Consider the following 18,553-nt stretch of genomic DNA (forward strand, 5'->3'; position numbering starts at 1 on the left):
AAAACTATCTGGAACAACTATTAAACAATTTTTTGCAGAAAAAAGAAAGCAAACATATCATTTCTTACTTCAATTAAAATCCCATTTTAAATATTATATAAATGGATTTGTTTTTGCTTTAAAATGTTAATTAAAAAATGCTAGATATTATTTAAAACTGTTAATAGAAATAAAATTTGTCTTAAAGAAATGAAAGTCACTAAAAAAAATCCATCCCCTCCTATTTTTATTTCTGTAATCTTTTTTCTTTTTGTGAAATTTCCTAATAAAAAAAAAAAATAATTAAAAAGAAAATACTAACCTGAACTAAAACTATGCAGAACATACATATTTGCTACCAAGTGAAAAAACGAGTAATGACTAAACGTAGACAAAAACATTGGCCAACAAATTGCACCTGGAAAAAAATACCATTAATAAATAATTTTAACTTAATAATTAATATTATAATTGTACTTACGACTGGCAGGATTTGAGCAAAAATATTTAACCATTGCCGGTTGGAATTGAGGCACACGCCACGCTCCAAACACTAAGACATTCAGAAAACAAATTGGTATAAATAATTTTTCAGCATCTGACAGATTTTTCCACCAGTTATTTAGGTCTCGTCTCCAACCTATCTAATAAAACAAAAAAATAAAAATACTTGTATGTGTGGTATAAATTTGTGTTTTTTTTTTGTAATCTTACTGCTTTGTGTGTGGGATATTGCAACTTATTCTGAATCCATCCAACAGGATTTCGTACTGCATTAGAAACTCTACTTCTTAAGTTTTCATATTGCCAAATCGATGTTGCAACTACACTAGCACAAGTAAACTAGAAAAAGAGAAATGAAGGGTAGAAAAAAGTTGTAAATGAAGGCTAGGTTTGTTTTTTTAAGTGTTGTGTATGGGTTTATCTCAATTATACCTACAGCGATTGTGAATCCCAAAGGTCTTATCAAAGTGCTATAATGCACAGGCCCGGTTTCAACGTGTACCCCCTGAAACGGAGTCTCAACTTGCTGAAAGTTATCTTTCGTCGTCTGACCATCTCGTGATCTTCTAAAATTCCTTATACTTTTACAACGAATTTCAAAATTACTTTTGTTAAATATACTATATTGATTTTATATTTTGCAAATTCTGCTGGTGTATTGTTTACTGAAAATAAATTCATAAATCATTGTTTTATTCGAAATCAAATTGTGCACCATAACCTAAAATTTTACAAATTTAATTATACAAAAGTCAATCACCAGATGTATAGATGTCTGATCGAAGTTATTTTCTTAAAGCCATTGTTTTTGTATCGTTTGCAGTTGTTTATGATAAATGAGTTTTGGAAAATATTGTAAACATTTTTGACTTCTGTCAAAAATTTGACACGATTTTGAAAGGCACTGATTTGAAATTCGCGCAAGTCGAAAGGTTGACAGTGCCACAATATGGCGGCGCACTATGGCGCGGATTTTAATTAACAAATTCAAATCAAATAAATTATTTTGTCTAATCATTAATTACGTTATTTTTACATTTTTTGATGCAATATTTGACTTAGCTTTTTTTAGGCTGAAATAAACTTTTATTATTTATGCAAATACATACGCGTTAATTAAATACGTCGTTGGGAAGCCCTGCGGTTCTCAACATGGTAATAGAATAAATCATAAATCAATCAATTTATCTTCAGAACATTAATAATCGCCATTTCATTTCGAATTCAATTTCAGAAAAAAATAGTTGCCTAATTTACACAAAATTGAAAAAGTGCTCCCACATAGTCACAGTCTAAACGCATTTGCAAATAATTCTGTGCGACATTTTCACTTATACTGTGCTTAGCTTGGCGGTATTTTCAAATTTTTCAATGGTACATAAACAGTCTAAACGCACTTGAATAAACATTTGTACCAGAGTGGCGCTTAGACTGTGCTTAGCATGGGTAATTTTTTGAATTTTTAATCCAAAATTACAAAAATATTTTATGGAAATAAAAAAAGACGGCTGGACCTGCCTTACTGCTAAATACTAAAGATATTAACAAAAAATTAAAATGTGTACTTTAAAAAGTAAATATCTAATTTATTTTTTTTATATCATTATTATTGTTTGAAAATTTATACCAGCTGTGCTATATATAGTTAAGAGCTGTAAATTCAGTATAACATTCCTTAAAGCGTATACTATAAAAGTGCATGTCTGAAATTTTACGTTTTTGAATAATTATCCAAGTTTTTAACAATTTACAAAAATTTGTCACTCACAACGTTTTACTCTCAATATGGTTATCCTAGTTTCAAAAATTCAAACCAGCTGTATTATTTATAGTTAAGAGCTGTGAATTTAGTATAATATTTCCAAGAGCATATACTATAAAGTGCATGTCTGAAATTTTACGTTTTTGAATAAATTATCCAAGTTTTTAAACAATTTACAAAAATTTGTCACTCACAACATGTTAACTCAGAATACGGATACCTTAGTTTACAAAAATTATACCGGCTGTACTATATATAGTTAAGAGCTGAATTTTAGTATAGTATTCCTTAAAGTATATACTTTGAATACGATTCAAAAAAATTAGACTTTTTCAACAAAATACTGAAGATATAACAAAAAACTGAAAATATACGCTTACAAAAATAAATAAAAAGATACAGAAAATGAATACAAATTTCATTTTTACATTATTATTATTAGTTTTAAAATTTATATCAGCTGTACTATATATAGTTGAGAATTATAATTTTAGTATAACATTCCTGAACGTATATACTTTAATTACAAGTTACAAAATTTAATAGTTTTTCCAACAAAATATTAAAGATATTAACCAAAAACTAAAAATATGCACTTTAAACAGTAAATATAATTTATTTTTTATAAAAAACTGCCATTTTTTGCACATTTAGCTCTGCATCTCCGAAACTGCTGGGTCTGCCTTTGCCAAAAACTAATAGCCACTCTTCCCCGTCATTACGAACTGAATGTTTTTTGGATCATACAAATCGATTGATCCGTTCTCTCGAAAACTCGATTTGTATTTTCTGCACTCTTTGCTCTATATCTCCGAAACGACTGGACCTGGCTTTATCAAAAACTAATCAGCAATCTTTCTATCAATAGTAATCGAATGGTAAATGAATCATTCAAATCAGTTGATCTGTGCGCCCGAAAACGTGGACGAAAAAATGTGGACATACAAAACACACATACACACACATCCATTCAGTTTTTGAGGTAAGCCCTTTAAAAATATTCAGAAACCTTGAAAACGTCGAGAAATGCAAAAATTTTCGGTTTCGATTTTCGGCCCATTACTATAACTACCCTACGGGAAGTTAAAAATCATATAATTCAAGTATTGTATATTACTTCTTAAAAAAATGAATAAATGTAACAATATTATAAAATCATTATAGCGTGTTTTTTTTAAATTCTTGAAACGTAACCTATCGTTTTGTACTAGTTTTTTGTCCCTTATATTAGGTTGTCAGATATCTCCCTTCCGCTTTTTTGCTTTTGGTTTATAGTACAAAAAGGCGGAAGGGAGATATTTGACAACCTTACAACACGGATTCGCATAACACGCTTATTTTCTACAGGTCGTCTATAGGTCACATTCTTAAATAAATATTATATATTATTATCATGTTATTATGATATTATTATGATATTATTTTCATGTAAATTCTATCCTTTGCACTCTTATTTATTTAAATTTATGTTATTATTTATCAATATTGCTAGATGTTAACTATTTAACAGTTGTATATTATATTATATGTTAACTATTTAACAGTTTGTATTTATTTCAAGTATTGTAATTAAAAAAAAATGTAATTACTTAAATATTGTAATTAAAAAAATATCTTAAAAAATCAACTTCGTAAAATTTATTTATTTTCAAATCCTCTATCCTCTTACCTTTTGAGAACCATTCCCCATCAAATCAATAACTCTTCCACCAGTGCGCCCTCCTCCTAACACCCAACTTCACTCTCTATTCCCTCGTGCGCCATCGCCTCTCATCGTCTCTCTTCGCCTCGTCTCGGCATTATCGGCACTCTTAGCCGCAGCAGCAGCTGATCCTTAAACTAAATCGTTGTTCGGTTCGTTCGCGAATTGTGAAAATCAATTTTCGACGACAAAATGTCAGAGTTATTGTAGTAATAATGGTTTATAATAATAATAATTTAAATTATAATAGTATGATGTTAATGTCTGTGATTCGCGCCACTTAATACAGTACCTGAATTAGATTAAAGGGCGGCCGTACTTTTAATGGTGAGTGATAATGGATACATATATATATATATATTTTGTTTTAATTTATTTGTTTGATATAATTCGTACATACTGTATGAGGATAAATGTTCTGGTATGAATTATATCACAGCAATTATAACAAAAATCATACTACTGTACATAAAATCTAAATTTTATTTGACATGTATGTGTTTTCTATTTAATGGCGTTTCTATGATTTACCGGCGGGGTGAGATGTGATTTTATTTATTTATATAGTATTTTATTTATTTATATAGTATTTTATTTATTTCTATTATTTGTTTTATAAGGGTTAAAGTGATGTAGTCTTTGTAGAGATTGATTTTATTAATTATATAAGTGCACATGTATGCAAATGACTCATACGAATTTTTGCACCCCTGTTGCACAACCTCAAATGCAATCGATTTGTCGAGAAGTTTGTGTGGAAAGGTTCGCGCGGTTTTTTTGAATTTATAAAATTTGCAAATTTGCACATTTTTTTTCTTAATTTAATTAGAACAACTTTGGTATTATAAATAATTACTTGCTACATTATGTAGTTAGGATTAAAGTGAAAATTTTAGTGAATGCTTGAAGTTTTTTTTATACTTCATTTCATAATTCTACATATTTTTAAATAATTACACGCTAAATCATTAAGATAAATAAATTATGACAGTTTTTGGTAATAAACTTGCATCTAAAACATAATTATAAAATTAAATTGTTTCGTAAAATTTAAACATTAAATTGAATTTAAATAATATATATTAGTTAAATTACAATTCACAATTTTGCATTCCTGTTTTCACTACTCCAGAAATTCAATACTGAACATTTTTCTCATGTTTTTGACTTTATTTCAATTTTTTATATTAAATTTTCACAATTGCACAATTTTTAATTTTTTTAATACTGTATTTTAAATTGAGTTGGATTTTTTTATAAATTGCTTTAGCATACAACAAATTGTTAATTTTTCTTTATTCAAAATATCTTGCATAATTATACAACTCGTGCATTCTTTAATTTTAATTTTATTTTAATCTTTTAATCTTTTAATTTTTTATTCTTTAATTAATGATTTTATTATTAAATTAGGCATAAATATATTAAATTAAAATACATTAAATTTTGTGATAATCATAAGTATTTAAATTTATTTCAATTATCTAATTTTTTTCAATTAGTATTTCAATAATTTAATTTTTTTTTCAAGTTTATTTAGTGTTTTTGTTTGTTTTAATGTCGAAAACCAATAGCATTTTAAATAGTATTAAATAAATTAATAAATGTTTTAAATCTATTAATTTATATTATAATTTAATGATTTTTTGCTTTAAAAAAAAATTAAATAGTACTAAATTATAAATTATTTATGTTTTATATATTTCTAATTTTATATCAAGTTTATGTTTAAATTTTACAAAACTTGCACATATGCATTTTTAATATTGAGATAAAATTCATAAAATTTTACACTAATTTATTATTTTGTTTTAAAAGTGTAGTTTAATAATTTCTGTATTTTTCCAACAGCCACCAAAAGATTAGAGTGTTCATATTAAATTATAAATTTTTATTTATTATTTTTTTGTTGTAAAAGTGCAATTTCAGATTATTTTTTTAAATTGCTAATAAATAAAAACGTGAACATTAAATTATAAGTATAAATTAAAATAATAAATACATCAATATAATAAATATAACTAAGTAAGTTTAGTTTTTTATAATTATTACATTTGAAGAAATTCATGAAAAGATTTGCGCGGTTTTTTTGAATTTATTTCATTAATTTAATTTGCACAACTTTGGTATTATAATTTCTTATTAAATTATGAAATTAGGGTTATGCTGAATTTTTGTTAAAGAACATTTTTGTTTTTGCACAAGATAATTTTACTTTACAATACAATTCCATAGTTTTTATTATTTTTTAATTAAGTTATTTTATATTATGGTGTATTTTCATATGGTGGTCATGGTGAATTTCTTATTGAAAAATTTAATTAGATTGATTTGTGCAAGTTTTGTAAAATTTGAACATTAAATTGAAGTAAAATAGAAATTTATTGCAATGCCCAAAAATATTTGTTTGTACTAAACTTTTTTAGTGAAATTTTGGATAGATTCTTATGTATTTATTCATTTACAGCATTTTCAGTTATATAATTTCATAAATAAATAGTTAACTTCCAAAAAATTTCATAAATTTTTAAGTAATTTGTTATGCTGAATTTTAATAGTAAACATTTTCAAGTTTTCACACATCAATTTTATGTTTTAAAAGACTAAATTCGAACACATATTAAATTGATTTTATGCTAATTAAACATTTCTAAACTCCTATACTCTAAATATTATGTTTCACTCACCTTATTTTTCAAATGCTTTAAATTTGCACAATTTTTATATATTTTTACAAAAAGCCATTAAAATATCTATACACATTATTTTAAATTTATTTAAATAAATACACGTACAAATCAAATGTAATATAATAATTATCTTGGATATATAATTAATCATTTAAAATATCGCATCCTTCTATTTTTTTAAATTTTATTAACTAAAAGTTCTAAAAAAATTGCTGCTGCAAAATTACCTTTTTGAACTAACAGTAAGTAATAATTAATGCAAAAATATTATGTAATTCTATTTATGACAATATGAATCAACAATAAATTATTGTGATCATAATTTTTCAAAATTTTTGCTTCATTAATATTTTTTTTGTTTTTTAAAATATTGCACTTACAAATGTTTAATACAATTTTGCATTCCTGTTTTTATTGCAAAAGAAATTCATTCGTTTTAATAAGATACACTTTTTATTTAATTTTTTAGTTTTCTTTAATTTACTTTGCAAGTTTTATACATTTTTGTTTAAAATTAAAATAATTTTAAATAATTCCAATAACGATAATAAATAAAATATTTAATAATTCGATTCTAAATTCTTAATATAACATTATGATATATTTTTGCCAATGAAGTTGAAATGAAAAATCATAAAAAAATAAATTAAAATTAAAATTGAATTCTGCAAGTTTTGTAAAATTTGAACATTAATTTCAAGTGGCATCAAAATTTTTTAGCAATACTATAAATAGTATATTAGATATACTATTTAAAACATTTACATATTTTTTATTTTACTTCATTGTTATATTTATTTCGCACAATTGGACAATTTTTATGCATTTTTTAACATCTCAAAAAAATTCGTATTTTCATATAAAAAATTATGAATTAAATCAATTTAAACTACATTTCGCTTCTGGCACATTTTATATGTATACTAATTAAAACTTAATTAAATAAATATTTATTTAGAAGTGTAGGAACACGTGTTATTTTAATTATATCTTTTAAAACACAAATTCTTTATACAATTTTTTTCATACCAATTTCGAAAAAAGACTGGTTTTTGATATTTGTTTTCGTTTAAATTTTATTAATTAAAATTGAGAAATAAATCATATATAATAATTTATAATAAACGTCTTGCTTCATGGTATAATTTTTACATGTACTAATTAATATTTAAATAAATTTGTTCTACACGTGTACCATGAAATTGTATGAAACATTCCTAGTTTTACATCATTATTTTGTTTCGAAACATTGTGATAATAAAAATTGTGCTAATTAAATAATTGGATACATAAGTTGTTAATTAAGGTGATTAAAAGTTACAATTTAATGTAACATAAATAGGTAATGAAGTACTTTTGAGGGTTTTCCTTCAAAGGTCAAATGCGATGTCATTAAAAAAGTTATTTGAATTCTGTTTACTAGAGTTCTTTAATTAAAACATTCATGTTTGCACATCATCATGTACGTTAATTACTGCCGGTGTAAATTCAATTTTATTTTAATAGTTTAGGGACAAATTTGTTTGTTTTGCCATTAAAGAAATCGTTTTAAAGTATTTCATTTAACATTCTCCTGATACAAACACTGATAGCATAATTAAGGTAGCTTTTTTTGAAAAAAAAAAACAAATGTTAAAATTCATCAACCGATTTTGATTTAAAATATTAATTCGAAACGTTCTAATCAATTTTTTGGTGAAAATTGTTTCGTAATTTATATTCGTGTTATACGGATTTTGTAGTTAATTATTTCTCATAATTAACTGTTGTTCTTAATTTTGATTTAACATCTAATAGATTTTTAATAAAATTAACTGCTGCTTTAATTTTTAACTTTTATTCACATCAATTAACGACTTAATTATTCCATTATTTAATTAGCACATTTTTTATTGTCACCACATTTCGACAAATAAATAATTATGCAAATACTGAGAATTTACGTTTCATAAAATATTATGGCACCTGTACACTTTTATTTAATTAAACACTAATTCATATTTTAATTAATACATAAAATAATTGTAAAAGCAAATATATTGCAAAAGTTATGCTTCAATCATTTTTTAAGACTAAATTAAATAAAAAAACTAAAGAAATTTCTATTATAATTAAAATTCAGGATTGCTTGTTCATTGTAAATAGTAATTCAAAATTTTAAATTTATTTTAATTCTTGTTGAATCAAGTTCATTTTCAACAATATTTGTAAATTGTTTATAAAAATATTTTTAACTTTCTAAATAAACTGTTTAGTATTTATAACTTCCTAAATTTTAAATTGAAAATGAAAATTTACGTTTCAGAAATTTCTGAACGTTTAGGCATATCTTAAAAAATTGATGTGTGTGTGTGTGTGTGTGCGGATACAAATTTTCATCGATTTGACGAACACAGATTAATCGATTTAAATGATTCAAAAAGCATTTAATTCGTTATGATTGGGAAAAGTGGTAATTAGTTTTCAGCAAAGGCAGGTCCAGCGTTACGGAGATACGAACTGATAATGGTAATTCAGTTTTTGAGAGAACGGAGCGTTCGATTTGAATTATTCAAAAAACATTCATTTTGTATTAAAAAAACGAAAAACTGTTCAAGATGTTGATATTTTATAGAAATTTTAATCAGTACAAATTTTATTTTTCGTTTCGTATCAATGTTTGTACGTCTTAGTGCGACATGGCGCTTACGCGCTTCTAAATTTCGACTCTAAGAATACTACAGAGCGCTATGCACCATTAAATTTTTAAAAATATATTTAATTTAGCAGTTAAAAGTATTTTTTAATTTTGATAATTTAGAAATTTTTCGATATTTTGAAATTTTTTTTGAGAAGTATGAAATTTTTTGAATTTAAAAATAAAGTTTTATCTAAATATTTGAGAATTTGAAAATCTTTGAAAATATTCGATTTTTTTTTTGAAAATTTCGAAATATTCTCAAATTTTTGTAAGATTTTTTTTTTATTTTTTCAATTTTTTTTTTTTTTGGAAATAATGAAAAATTTCGAAAATTTGAATTTTTTGAACGTTTGATTTTTTTTGAAAATTTTACTTTTTTTGTTGGAAAATTTTCTAAATTTTTAAATCCTTTGTAAATGCATTTTTTGCACACCGTCTACACAAGAAAAATGTTTTTTGAATTAATCTAATTGGATGATCCGTTCTTGCAAAAACTGCATAACTATTTTTACACCCTTTGCTCTCCATACCTCCGAAACGGCAAAATTGCCTTTTGCAAAAAAAAAAGTACGAAACGAAATATTTTTCAGACAAATCGATTATCCCATACTATCGAAGATATCAACTATATACGTAGATTTTAAAAATAAAAATCTTGGTACGGAACCCAAAAAAAATTATACATAATGTGTAAATTAAAATATCTATATATATCTGATAATTTCATGTACATTTGTCCAATAAAGATTTTTGACCGCCAAATGACACTTTTCAACTTTAATTTAAAAAATCTATTAAAAAAATATATCAGTACTTTAATATGTATTGTATATGTGATGAAATTTGTTTTTCTATTAAATTTAATAAAAAACTTCTATTTTTGTTCCAGGTAGTTCGTGATTTAAATGTCTAGACTTCATTATGTATTTTTCAAAAGCCAATCGTACTCTGAACTTCATTTATAACATAATAATCCACATTATTTAATATTCAACAAAACCCAAAAAAAAAAAAATATTAATAATAAACAAAATTTATTTTCCTATACATATATATATTAATATTAAGAACAAAAAATATTTATTTATATTTTTATAAATTTTTTTTATCATAAATCATAAAAAATCTTAAAACAAAAAAAATTTGGAACAATGATTGAACCGTACGAGCCAAGTTTGTTATGGCTGATCATCGTTGGATTTTTGGTTGCATTTGGAATGGCCTTTGGCATCGGAGCAAATGATGTGGCAAATTCATTTGGAACCAGCGTTGGGTCTAAGGTGCTCACGATAAGACAGGCTTGTTATTTGGCTTCTTTCTTCGAGATCAGTGGATCTGTTTTAATCGGTAAGTGGAAAGGATAGATGTAAAAAATAGATCTATCTAATCTATCGATAGTAATTGATAGATGTACTCGATAGTTTATTATTAGTAATCGGTTGATTTTTATTTCCAGGTTATAAAGTGTCGGATACAATGAGGAAGGGTATTTTGGATTTATCGATGTACGAGGATGCTGAACGAGAGCTGATGTTGGGTTGTATTGCAAGTTTGGGTGGCAGTGCCATTTGTATGTTATTAGCAACGTTTTGAGGTTACCCATTTCTGCTACGCACAGTATTGTTGGATCCACTGCTGGTTTCAGGTAAATAAAAAAAATTATTAGTAAGAATTAAAAATTATGCAAAATGGTACTCCAAAAATGCGTATTAATGGGGTAATTCTGGCGTAACAGAGTTTATGTTAATTCTTTGTATTGAAAATTATGAAAATGTTTATCTATTTGCCATGCGATCAGGCGTATTTTACATATAAACAAACAAGGAAGATGCATCATCGAAGATTTTCTCGAACATTCCCCCGGACTTGTTTTTTTTGTAAAATACGCCTGACCGCACGGCAAATTGCAATGACATGCTTTGTTATGCGCTCTGTTACGGCAGAATTGCCCTATAAATGTGCAAATTGAGTGCAAAGGGTAATTTTACAGAATTTTTACGACTGTAACTTATTGTAAGAAATGTTTTTTTCCTCTGTCTCATCTTAAAATCGAATATTTATCTTTATTTTTTCAATTATCATTTCCATTTTTCGTAACGCTCACCTTAAAATCGAGTATGCTTAAAGAAGTTTTACTTCAAAAAATATGAACTAGTTGAATTTATATTTTAAAATTTTGACTGAATTTTCGATTTGCTAATTGTATGTTATCTTGGCGTTTTAAGTCATTCTGAATAGCTTGGCACCAAAATTCCAAGATTTTGGTACTATAATTGGAAGTTTTTGTATGTGAGCAGATTTTTTTCGTGATTTCCTCGACGTTTTCTCAAACTGCTGGACCGATTTCAAAAATTTAAAAGCCATTTGATGTATGATGGACTTGCGTTTGTCAGTTTTGTATGACGATCGGTCAAGCCGTTTCTTTGTAATTAGCAATCGAGTGCAAAATTTTTCCTTAAACTTTTTGCAATTTGAGAAAAATTCTGAACCGATTTTGTAAATTCAAAAAAATAATTAAAATGGAAATATTGATTTATTTACAAAAAATAGTATACAGATGTGTTAATCAACTATTTGGGAAACAGTAAGTGGTATTTTTGGCAAATTTCAAGCTTTGTAGTATATTTTAAAAAATATTTTTTGAGCGGGATGCACTATGAAAAAGCAAGTAAACTCCGAAATGTGAAAATTTATGTTTATAAAAAATTGATTTAATATAGAAATATTGGCTAATTTTTTAAAATTAGTAAACAGATTTGCTAATTAACTATTTTAAAAGCATTAGTTGGCATTTTTAGTAAATTTACAATTTTGTTGTATTTTTAAAATATATTTCAACAGCGTGTTCTTTTAGAGAACATATGAAAAAGCTAAGAGAATATATATAACCTTTCGTAAATAATTTATTTAAAATAGAAATATCAACTAATTTGCTAAAATTAGGATACAAATTTGTCAAATAACTATTTTAAAAACAGTATTTGGTGTTTTTGCTGAATTCCAAGTTTTGTTATATTTTTGAAAAAAATATTTTACTAGCGTGTTGCACTTTTAAAGAACATATGAAAAATCCAAGAGAATAATTATAACCTTTGATGAATAATTTTTTTAAAATAGAAATAACGATTTATTCACTCAAATTAGTATACAGATTTGTTAATTAACTCTTGCAGAAAAGCTAGTTGTTATCGTTAGTACAATTTTAAATATTGCTTTATTTTAAAAAAAATATTTTACCAACTGAATTCTGAGGGAAAATGCATAAGTTTATAAAAGTGATTAATAGCAAGGACAATCTGACAATCTTGCATCTAATTAAATTGCAGATAAATTCCAACGTTCTCTGAACCTTTTTAAAACTATAAATATCTATAATTACTACAATATAGAGACCTATATGTTCTATAAGTGTTCTTTCAACAACCTAATTGAACTTAAGAGCTCATACAAAAACGTCCTAATGAACACTAATGAACAAATCACACATCGTGAGTAATGACTTACGCGTTTTTCCATTAAACAAATGTACAAATAGAAAAATGAATGAACGAACCACTGGCGCCTAAATAAATATTGTAAATTTAAAGATAAGTGATGTAGTAAAATTTAAAAATAGAACTTTATGGAATGACCTAGAAAAAAATCAATTTATTAATCTGGACACAGAGTTACATTTGTAATATATAAAAAAAAACATGTGGTGTACGGCATCGTGCTTTAAGGCAAATTGCTGAAACTTCCCGTATCGTAATGAAATATTAAATGTTTTCGAATATATTATTATAAATACTGTAACTTTTATTATTTTTGTGAGCATACTTGTTCGCAAATCAAATTTAAATTATAAATCAATTTTTATCGAAGTTTCCAGCACGTCCAGCATCATTAACAACCCTCACTTTATTTTTAATTCAATTTTTGAATTTCAATTCAAAAGAGGCATCGCATAAAATTGCATAAAAAATGTAAATGTAAATTTTACATTAAATTGAAAAAATGCTCCAATATAGCCACAATCTAAACGCATTTGCAAATAATTTTGTGCGTCATTTTCACTTATACTGTGCTTAGCTTGGCGGCATTTTCACATTTTTCAAATAGTTTTCACAAAATTGGAAAATCGCTCCAGTACATAAACAGTCTAAACGCACTTGCGAAAACATTTGTACCAGGTTGTCACTTAGACTGTGCTTAGTCTAGGTAATTTTTTGAATTTTTGACTCGAAAATTACATTTCTATAGTTTAGATGAAAATTGGAAAGTGCTCCGATACAGAATCAGTCTAAACGCACTTGCAAATATATTTGCATCAGATTGTCATTTAGATGTGCTTAGTTTGGCTAATTTTAAAAGAAAAAATTAACCCAAAGTTACATTTCTGCAATTTTGCATAAAAATTGGAAAAGTGCTCCCATGTCGTCATAGTCTAAACGCACTTGCAAGTATATTTGTTCCAGGTTGTGACTTAGACTGTGCTTAGTCTGGGTAATTTTTTGAATTTTCAACCAAAATTTAATTTATCTCGAAAGAAAATCATTTTTAATTTTCAAAAAACAATTTTTTTTTAATTAAAAAAGCCTTTTCCAATAACAAATAGTTTTTTCTCACTGTCAATAAAAGCACAATGTTTTTTGGAATCATTCGAATCGGATGCACTGTTCTCTCAAAACCTAAAATTTTTTGCACATTTAACTCCGTATCCCCGAAACGTTTGGACCTGCCTTCACCAAAAACTAATCACCACTTCTCCCTATGGTTACGAATTGAATGTTCTTTGAATCATTTAAATCGGATGCTTCCTTCTATCAAAACCTACAATTTTTTGCACATTTAGCTCCGTATCTCCAAAACATTTGGACCTGCCTTTGCCAAAAACTAATCACCACTTCTCCCTTTCAATAGGAATCGAATTGCTATTGAAATGCTTTTTGAATCATTCCAATCGGTTGATCCATACTCCCGAAATCGTGAATGAAATGTTAGTAAAATGTTCAGAAACCTCTGAAACGTAAAGATAAATAAAAAAAAATTGTTCTGTTTTATTGCGATTACAATAACTTACAGGAAGTTAATATAAAGAATGAATAAATGATGACACACATCAAGTGTCGAAACATATAACTCTAACCCTTTCCACTCGCAAAGTCCGAGATTTATATGAATTTAACCTCCGAAGCGGTTAAATAATACTGGTGCATTTTTCGAATTTTGTGAAAATTATTAAAAAATGCAAAAAGCCGCCGAGTAAAGCACAGTCTAAGTGACAACTCAGTACAAATGTTATGCAAGAGCGTTTAGACTGTGACTATACTGGGGCACTTTTTCAATTTGTGTAAATATTTGTCAATTTTTTTGAAATTGAATTCGAAATGATAAATTGACTTATGATTTACTTTTGGAATTTATTTATTCATTTATTTGGAAATTTGTATTTGTGAGAAAATTATTAAAACTATAAAAATGTCACCGAGCAAAGTACAGTCTAAGTGACAACTCGGTACAAATGTTTTTGCAAGAGCGTTTAGACTGTGACTACACCGAGCACTTTTTCAATTTGTGTAAATATTTTTGATTTTTTTTATTAAATTGAATTCGAAATGGTAAATTGACTTATGATTTACTTTTGGAATTTATTTATTTGGAAATTTGTATTTGTGTGAAAATTATTAAAAACCATAAAAAAGTCGCCGAGCAAAGCACAGTCTAAGTGACAACTCAGTACAAATTTTTTTGCAACAGCGTTTAGACTGTGACTATATCGGTGGACTTTCTCAATTTGTGTAAATATTTGATTTTTTTTTTGAAATTGAATTAGAAATGATAAAATGACTTATGATTTACTTTTGGAACGTATTTATTTATTTGGAAATTTGTATTGATATTACTATTTAAATATTTCTATTATATCAACTGACTATTACTACTTTTTTCAGTTTGGTTGCAAGAGGCACGAGGGGCCTACACTGGAGCACCCTGTCATCGATAGTCGCCTCCTGGTTCATTTCACCAGCTTTGTCCGGTGCCATTTCAGTTTGCATTTATTATTTGATAAGGACGTTTATTTTAAGAGCCAAGGATCCTTTGAGGAACGGTTTTAGGAGTATTGCAGTATTTTACGGAGTTACAGTATTTATTAACGTATTCAGCATTGTTCACGATGGACCTAAATGTAAGTAGTAATAGATAAATAATAGATCTATAAATGTTTATGTATTTGCTATGCGATCAGGCGTATTTTACTTACAAGCAAGGAAGAATGTTATAACAGAATCTGCGTTGATCTTATGCTTCTTCTTTGCTTGTTTATATGTAAAATACGCCTGATCGCACGGCAAATAGATAGACATTTTCACTATTTTCATTGCCAATAAACAAGCATAAAATAGATGTTATGAGCTCTATTACGGCAGAATTGCCCCAAAAATATACTAAAATCAAGTAAATTTATTATGTATACACTTTTTAACTTCCCGTAGGGTAAGTTATTGTAATGGGCCGAAAATCGGAATTGAAAATTTTTACATTTCTCGACGTTTTGAAGGTTTCTGAACATTTTACTGGCATACCTCAGAAAAAAAGGATGTGTGTGTGTGTGTGTGTATGTATGTATGTATGGATACAAATTTCCAGTCACGTTTTAGGGCGCACGGATCAACCGATTTGAATGGTTCAAAAAACATTCGATATCTATTGATAGGGAAAAGAGCTGATTAGTTTTTGGCAAAGGCAGGTCCAGCCGTTTCGGAGATAAGGAGCAAAGAGTGCAGAAAATAGAAATCGAATTTTTGAGAGAACGGAGTATTCGATTTGAATGATCTAAAAAACATTCAATTAGTAATGATTGGGAGAAGTGTTTATTAGTTCTTGGCAAAGGCAGGCCCAGCCATTTCGAAGATACGGAGCTAAATATGTAAAAAATGGCAGTTTTTGAGAGAACTAAGCGTCCGATTTAAATGATTCAAAGAACTTTCTGCTTGTCTTAACAAAATAATTGATTTTGGCAAAAAAATTTTGTTCCTTTTTTTTTTTTTTTTGTTTTAGTTTTGTGTATATCGAAAATATTTCAGATTTTATTTTTAATTCTGACTATAGTTCTAATATACTTTACAAATAATTTCAACACTGCAATTCAGTTTATATAATTCTTATAAATATTAGACAATGTTACAATATTTATAATAATCTATTTGAAAACATTCAGTATTCCTCGAACATTTCGTTACCGTACGGGAAGTTCCAGCAATTTGCCTTAAGGCACGATGCCATAATTGCCTCAAGACAGAATTCCACTTACTGCTAGTTACATAATTATATTTTGAATAAATTTCGGATTATTAATTTTTAGTATAGGGTATGCCATCTAACATTTTTCATTTTCATTTTTTTTCAACGGTCAGCCGAGGTTTTTTTTTCTTCATTTTTGAATGAAATTATTATAATCATTATTAACTGAATTAATTTCATTATTAACTGAAATGATTGTTCTTTCAAATAAAAAAAGAAATTTTAGAAAATATTCAGTAGTTTGTAAAAAAAAAATATATTTGGCGGGACCCTATACTATATTGAGTAATATGTGATTTGAATTTTGAACATTTTTTTACATTTCTTTTGAATAACTTTTAATTCTCTTCTAAGACATTATAATTTGATTACATTAGTAAAAACTAGATAAAATTTACCAGAATTTAGTAAAAACTGTTATGTACACTTACAAGGTAACCATCAGGTTTACTCTTCTGGGATTTTGATGAAACTTCGCATGGTTGTAGGGTTGATAGTCAAACCGAACACCTTTAAATATTAGAGTCCTATGGGAAGCGGTTTAATTAAAAAAATTAAATAAAAATTGATTAAAACTGCTAAAAACGCGCTATGCGCTATGTCTACGCGCGTTGCGCTTCGTATCAATATGTCGAGATAGCCGAGTGGTTTGCGGCGCTTACTCTCAACTTTTTGTTCCAGGCCTAGGCTCACAGTCGCCAGTTCGAATCTCGCCAGAATATTTTTTTTTTAATTTATTTTTACATCTATTTGGTTAAATATTATAATAAATATTAATAATTTGTTACATGTACTACACAAATATGTGAAATTTATAATAAATAGTAGATATTTATGAAAGCATTCTGAAAATAAATACATTTGCATTGCATATTGATAAAATAAAATAAAACATTTTTTTTTATAAATGATATGTATTTAAACTAATATAATATCAAACATAAATAAGTAATAATATAAAATAAAAACTTCAGGGCTTACAATTTGCTCTTATGTAACACAGCAGCATTTTTAAAGTGTGCTCACCGCAATATATTTTTATGTTTTTCATGCTTTTATGATAAATATCATCTAGCAAATTGTAAGCCCTGAAGTTTTTGTTTTATATTATTTTATATTATTATTTATTTATGTTTGATATTATATTAGTTTAAATACATATCATTTATAAAAAAAAATGTTTTATTTTATTTTATCAATATGCAATGCAAATGTATTTATTTTCAGAATGCTTTCATAAATATCTACTATTTATTATAAATTTCACATATTTGTGTAGTACATGTAACAAATTATTAATATTTATTATAATATTTAACCAAATAGATGTAAAAATAAATTAAAAAAAAAATATTCTGGCGAGATTCGAACTGGCGACTGTGAGCCTAGGCCTGGAACAAAAAGTTGAGAGTAAGCGCCGCAAACCACTCGGCTATCTCGACATATTGATACGAAGCGCAACGCGCGTAGACATAGCGCATAGCGCGTTTTTAGCAGTTTTAATCAATTTTTATTTAATTTTTTTAATTAAACCGCTTCCCATAGGACTCTAATATTTAAAGGTGTTCGGTTTGACCATCAACCCTACAACCATGCGAAGTTTCATTAAAATCCCAGAAGAGTAAACCTGATGGTTACCTTGTTAGATACTGAAATTTTGTATAATTTGTTGTCGAAACTCAGACTTCAGTATTTTTCAGAATTTGCATTACATATATGAAGTTAGGACATTTTTTTTTACACTCATTCAAATAATTTGTAATTTTCTTCTGGGACATCATAATTTATTTACATTAGTAAAAACTGGATAAAATTTACTAAATTTTGGTAAAAACTGTTATATACACTTTTATATTAAAATTATGAATAATTTGTAGTTGAAATGCAGACTTTAGTATTCTAATAAGATATATAATAGACATGAAATTGAAATAGAACTCTACTGACTAGCA

The 18,553-nt window shown here is 26.5% G+C and overlaps 2 protein-coding genes across 2 annotated transcripts; one reads left to right on the plus strand and one right to left on the minus strand.

Annotated features, from left to right (window-relative positions):
- Positions 1–296: 296 nt before the first annotated feature.
- On the minus strand, positions 297–3,928 carry LOC113388464 (presenilins-associated rhomboid-like protein, mitochondrial). Its single transcript, XM_026625840.1, has 5 exons — positions 3,915–3,928; positions 920–1,088; positions 694–822; positions 461–623; positions 297–397 (listed from the first exon to the last, which is right to left on the minus strand). The coding sequence occupies exons 1-5, from the start codon at positions 3,926–3,928 to the stop codon at positions 297–299; spliced, it is 576 nt and encodes a 191-aa protein (XP_026481625.1).
- Positions 3,929–10,432: 6,504 nt separating this feature from the next.
- LOC113387642 (sodium-dependent phosphate transporter 1-B-like) lies at positions 10,433–15,375 on the plus strand. The gene is made up of 3 exons (XM_026624998.1): positions 10,433–10,664; positions 10,774–10,962; positions 15,251–15,375. The coding sequence occupies exons 1-2, from the start codon at positions 10,469–10,471 to the stop codon at positions 10,908–10,910; spliced, it is 333 nt and encodes a 110-aa protein (XP_026480783.1). The 5' UTR covers positions 10,433–10,468; the 3' UTR covers positions 10,911–10,962; positions 15,251–15,375.
- The last annotated feature ends 3,178 nt before the right edge of the window (positions 15,376–18,553 follow it).

The sequence above is a fragment of the Ctenocephalides felis genome, unplaced genomic scaffold (genome assembly GCF_003426905.1).
Source record: "Ctenocephalides felis isolate EL2017-DRISC unplaced genomic scaffold, ASM342690v1 CF-g0.4_SCAFFOLD_03572, whole genome shotgun sequence".
NCBI lineage: Eukaryota > Metazoa > Arthropoda > Insecta > Siphonaptera > Pulicidae > Ctenocephalides > Ctenocephalides felis.

Coding starts and splice junctions, on each gene's coding strand:
- LOC113388464 (XM_026625840.1), bottom strand. Junction 624..693: donor AATATCCCACACACAAAGCA/GTAAGATTACAA, acceptor TTGTTTTATTAG/ATAGGTTGGAGACGAGACCT. Junction 398..460: donor TTGCTCAAATCCTGCCAGTC/GTAAGTACAATT, acceptor ATTTTTTTCCAG/GTGCAATTTGTTGGCCAATG.
- LOC113387642 (XM_026624998.1), top strand. CDS start 10,469: ATGATTGAACCGTACGAGCCAAGTTTGTTATGGCTGATCATCGTTGGA. Junction 10,665..10,773: donor CAGTGGATCTGTTTTAATCG/GTAAGTGGAAAG, acceptor TTTTATTTCCAG/GTTATAAAGTGTCGGATACA.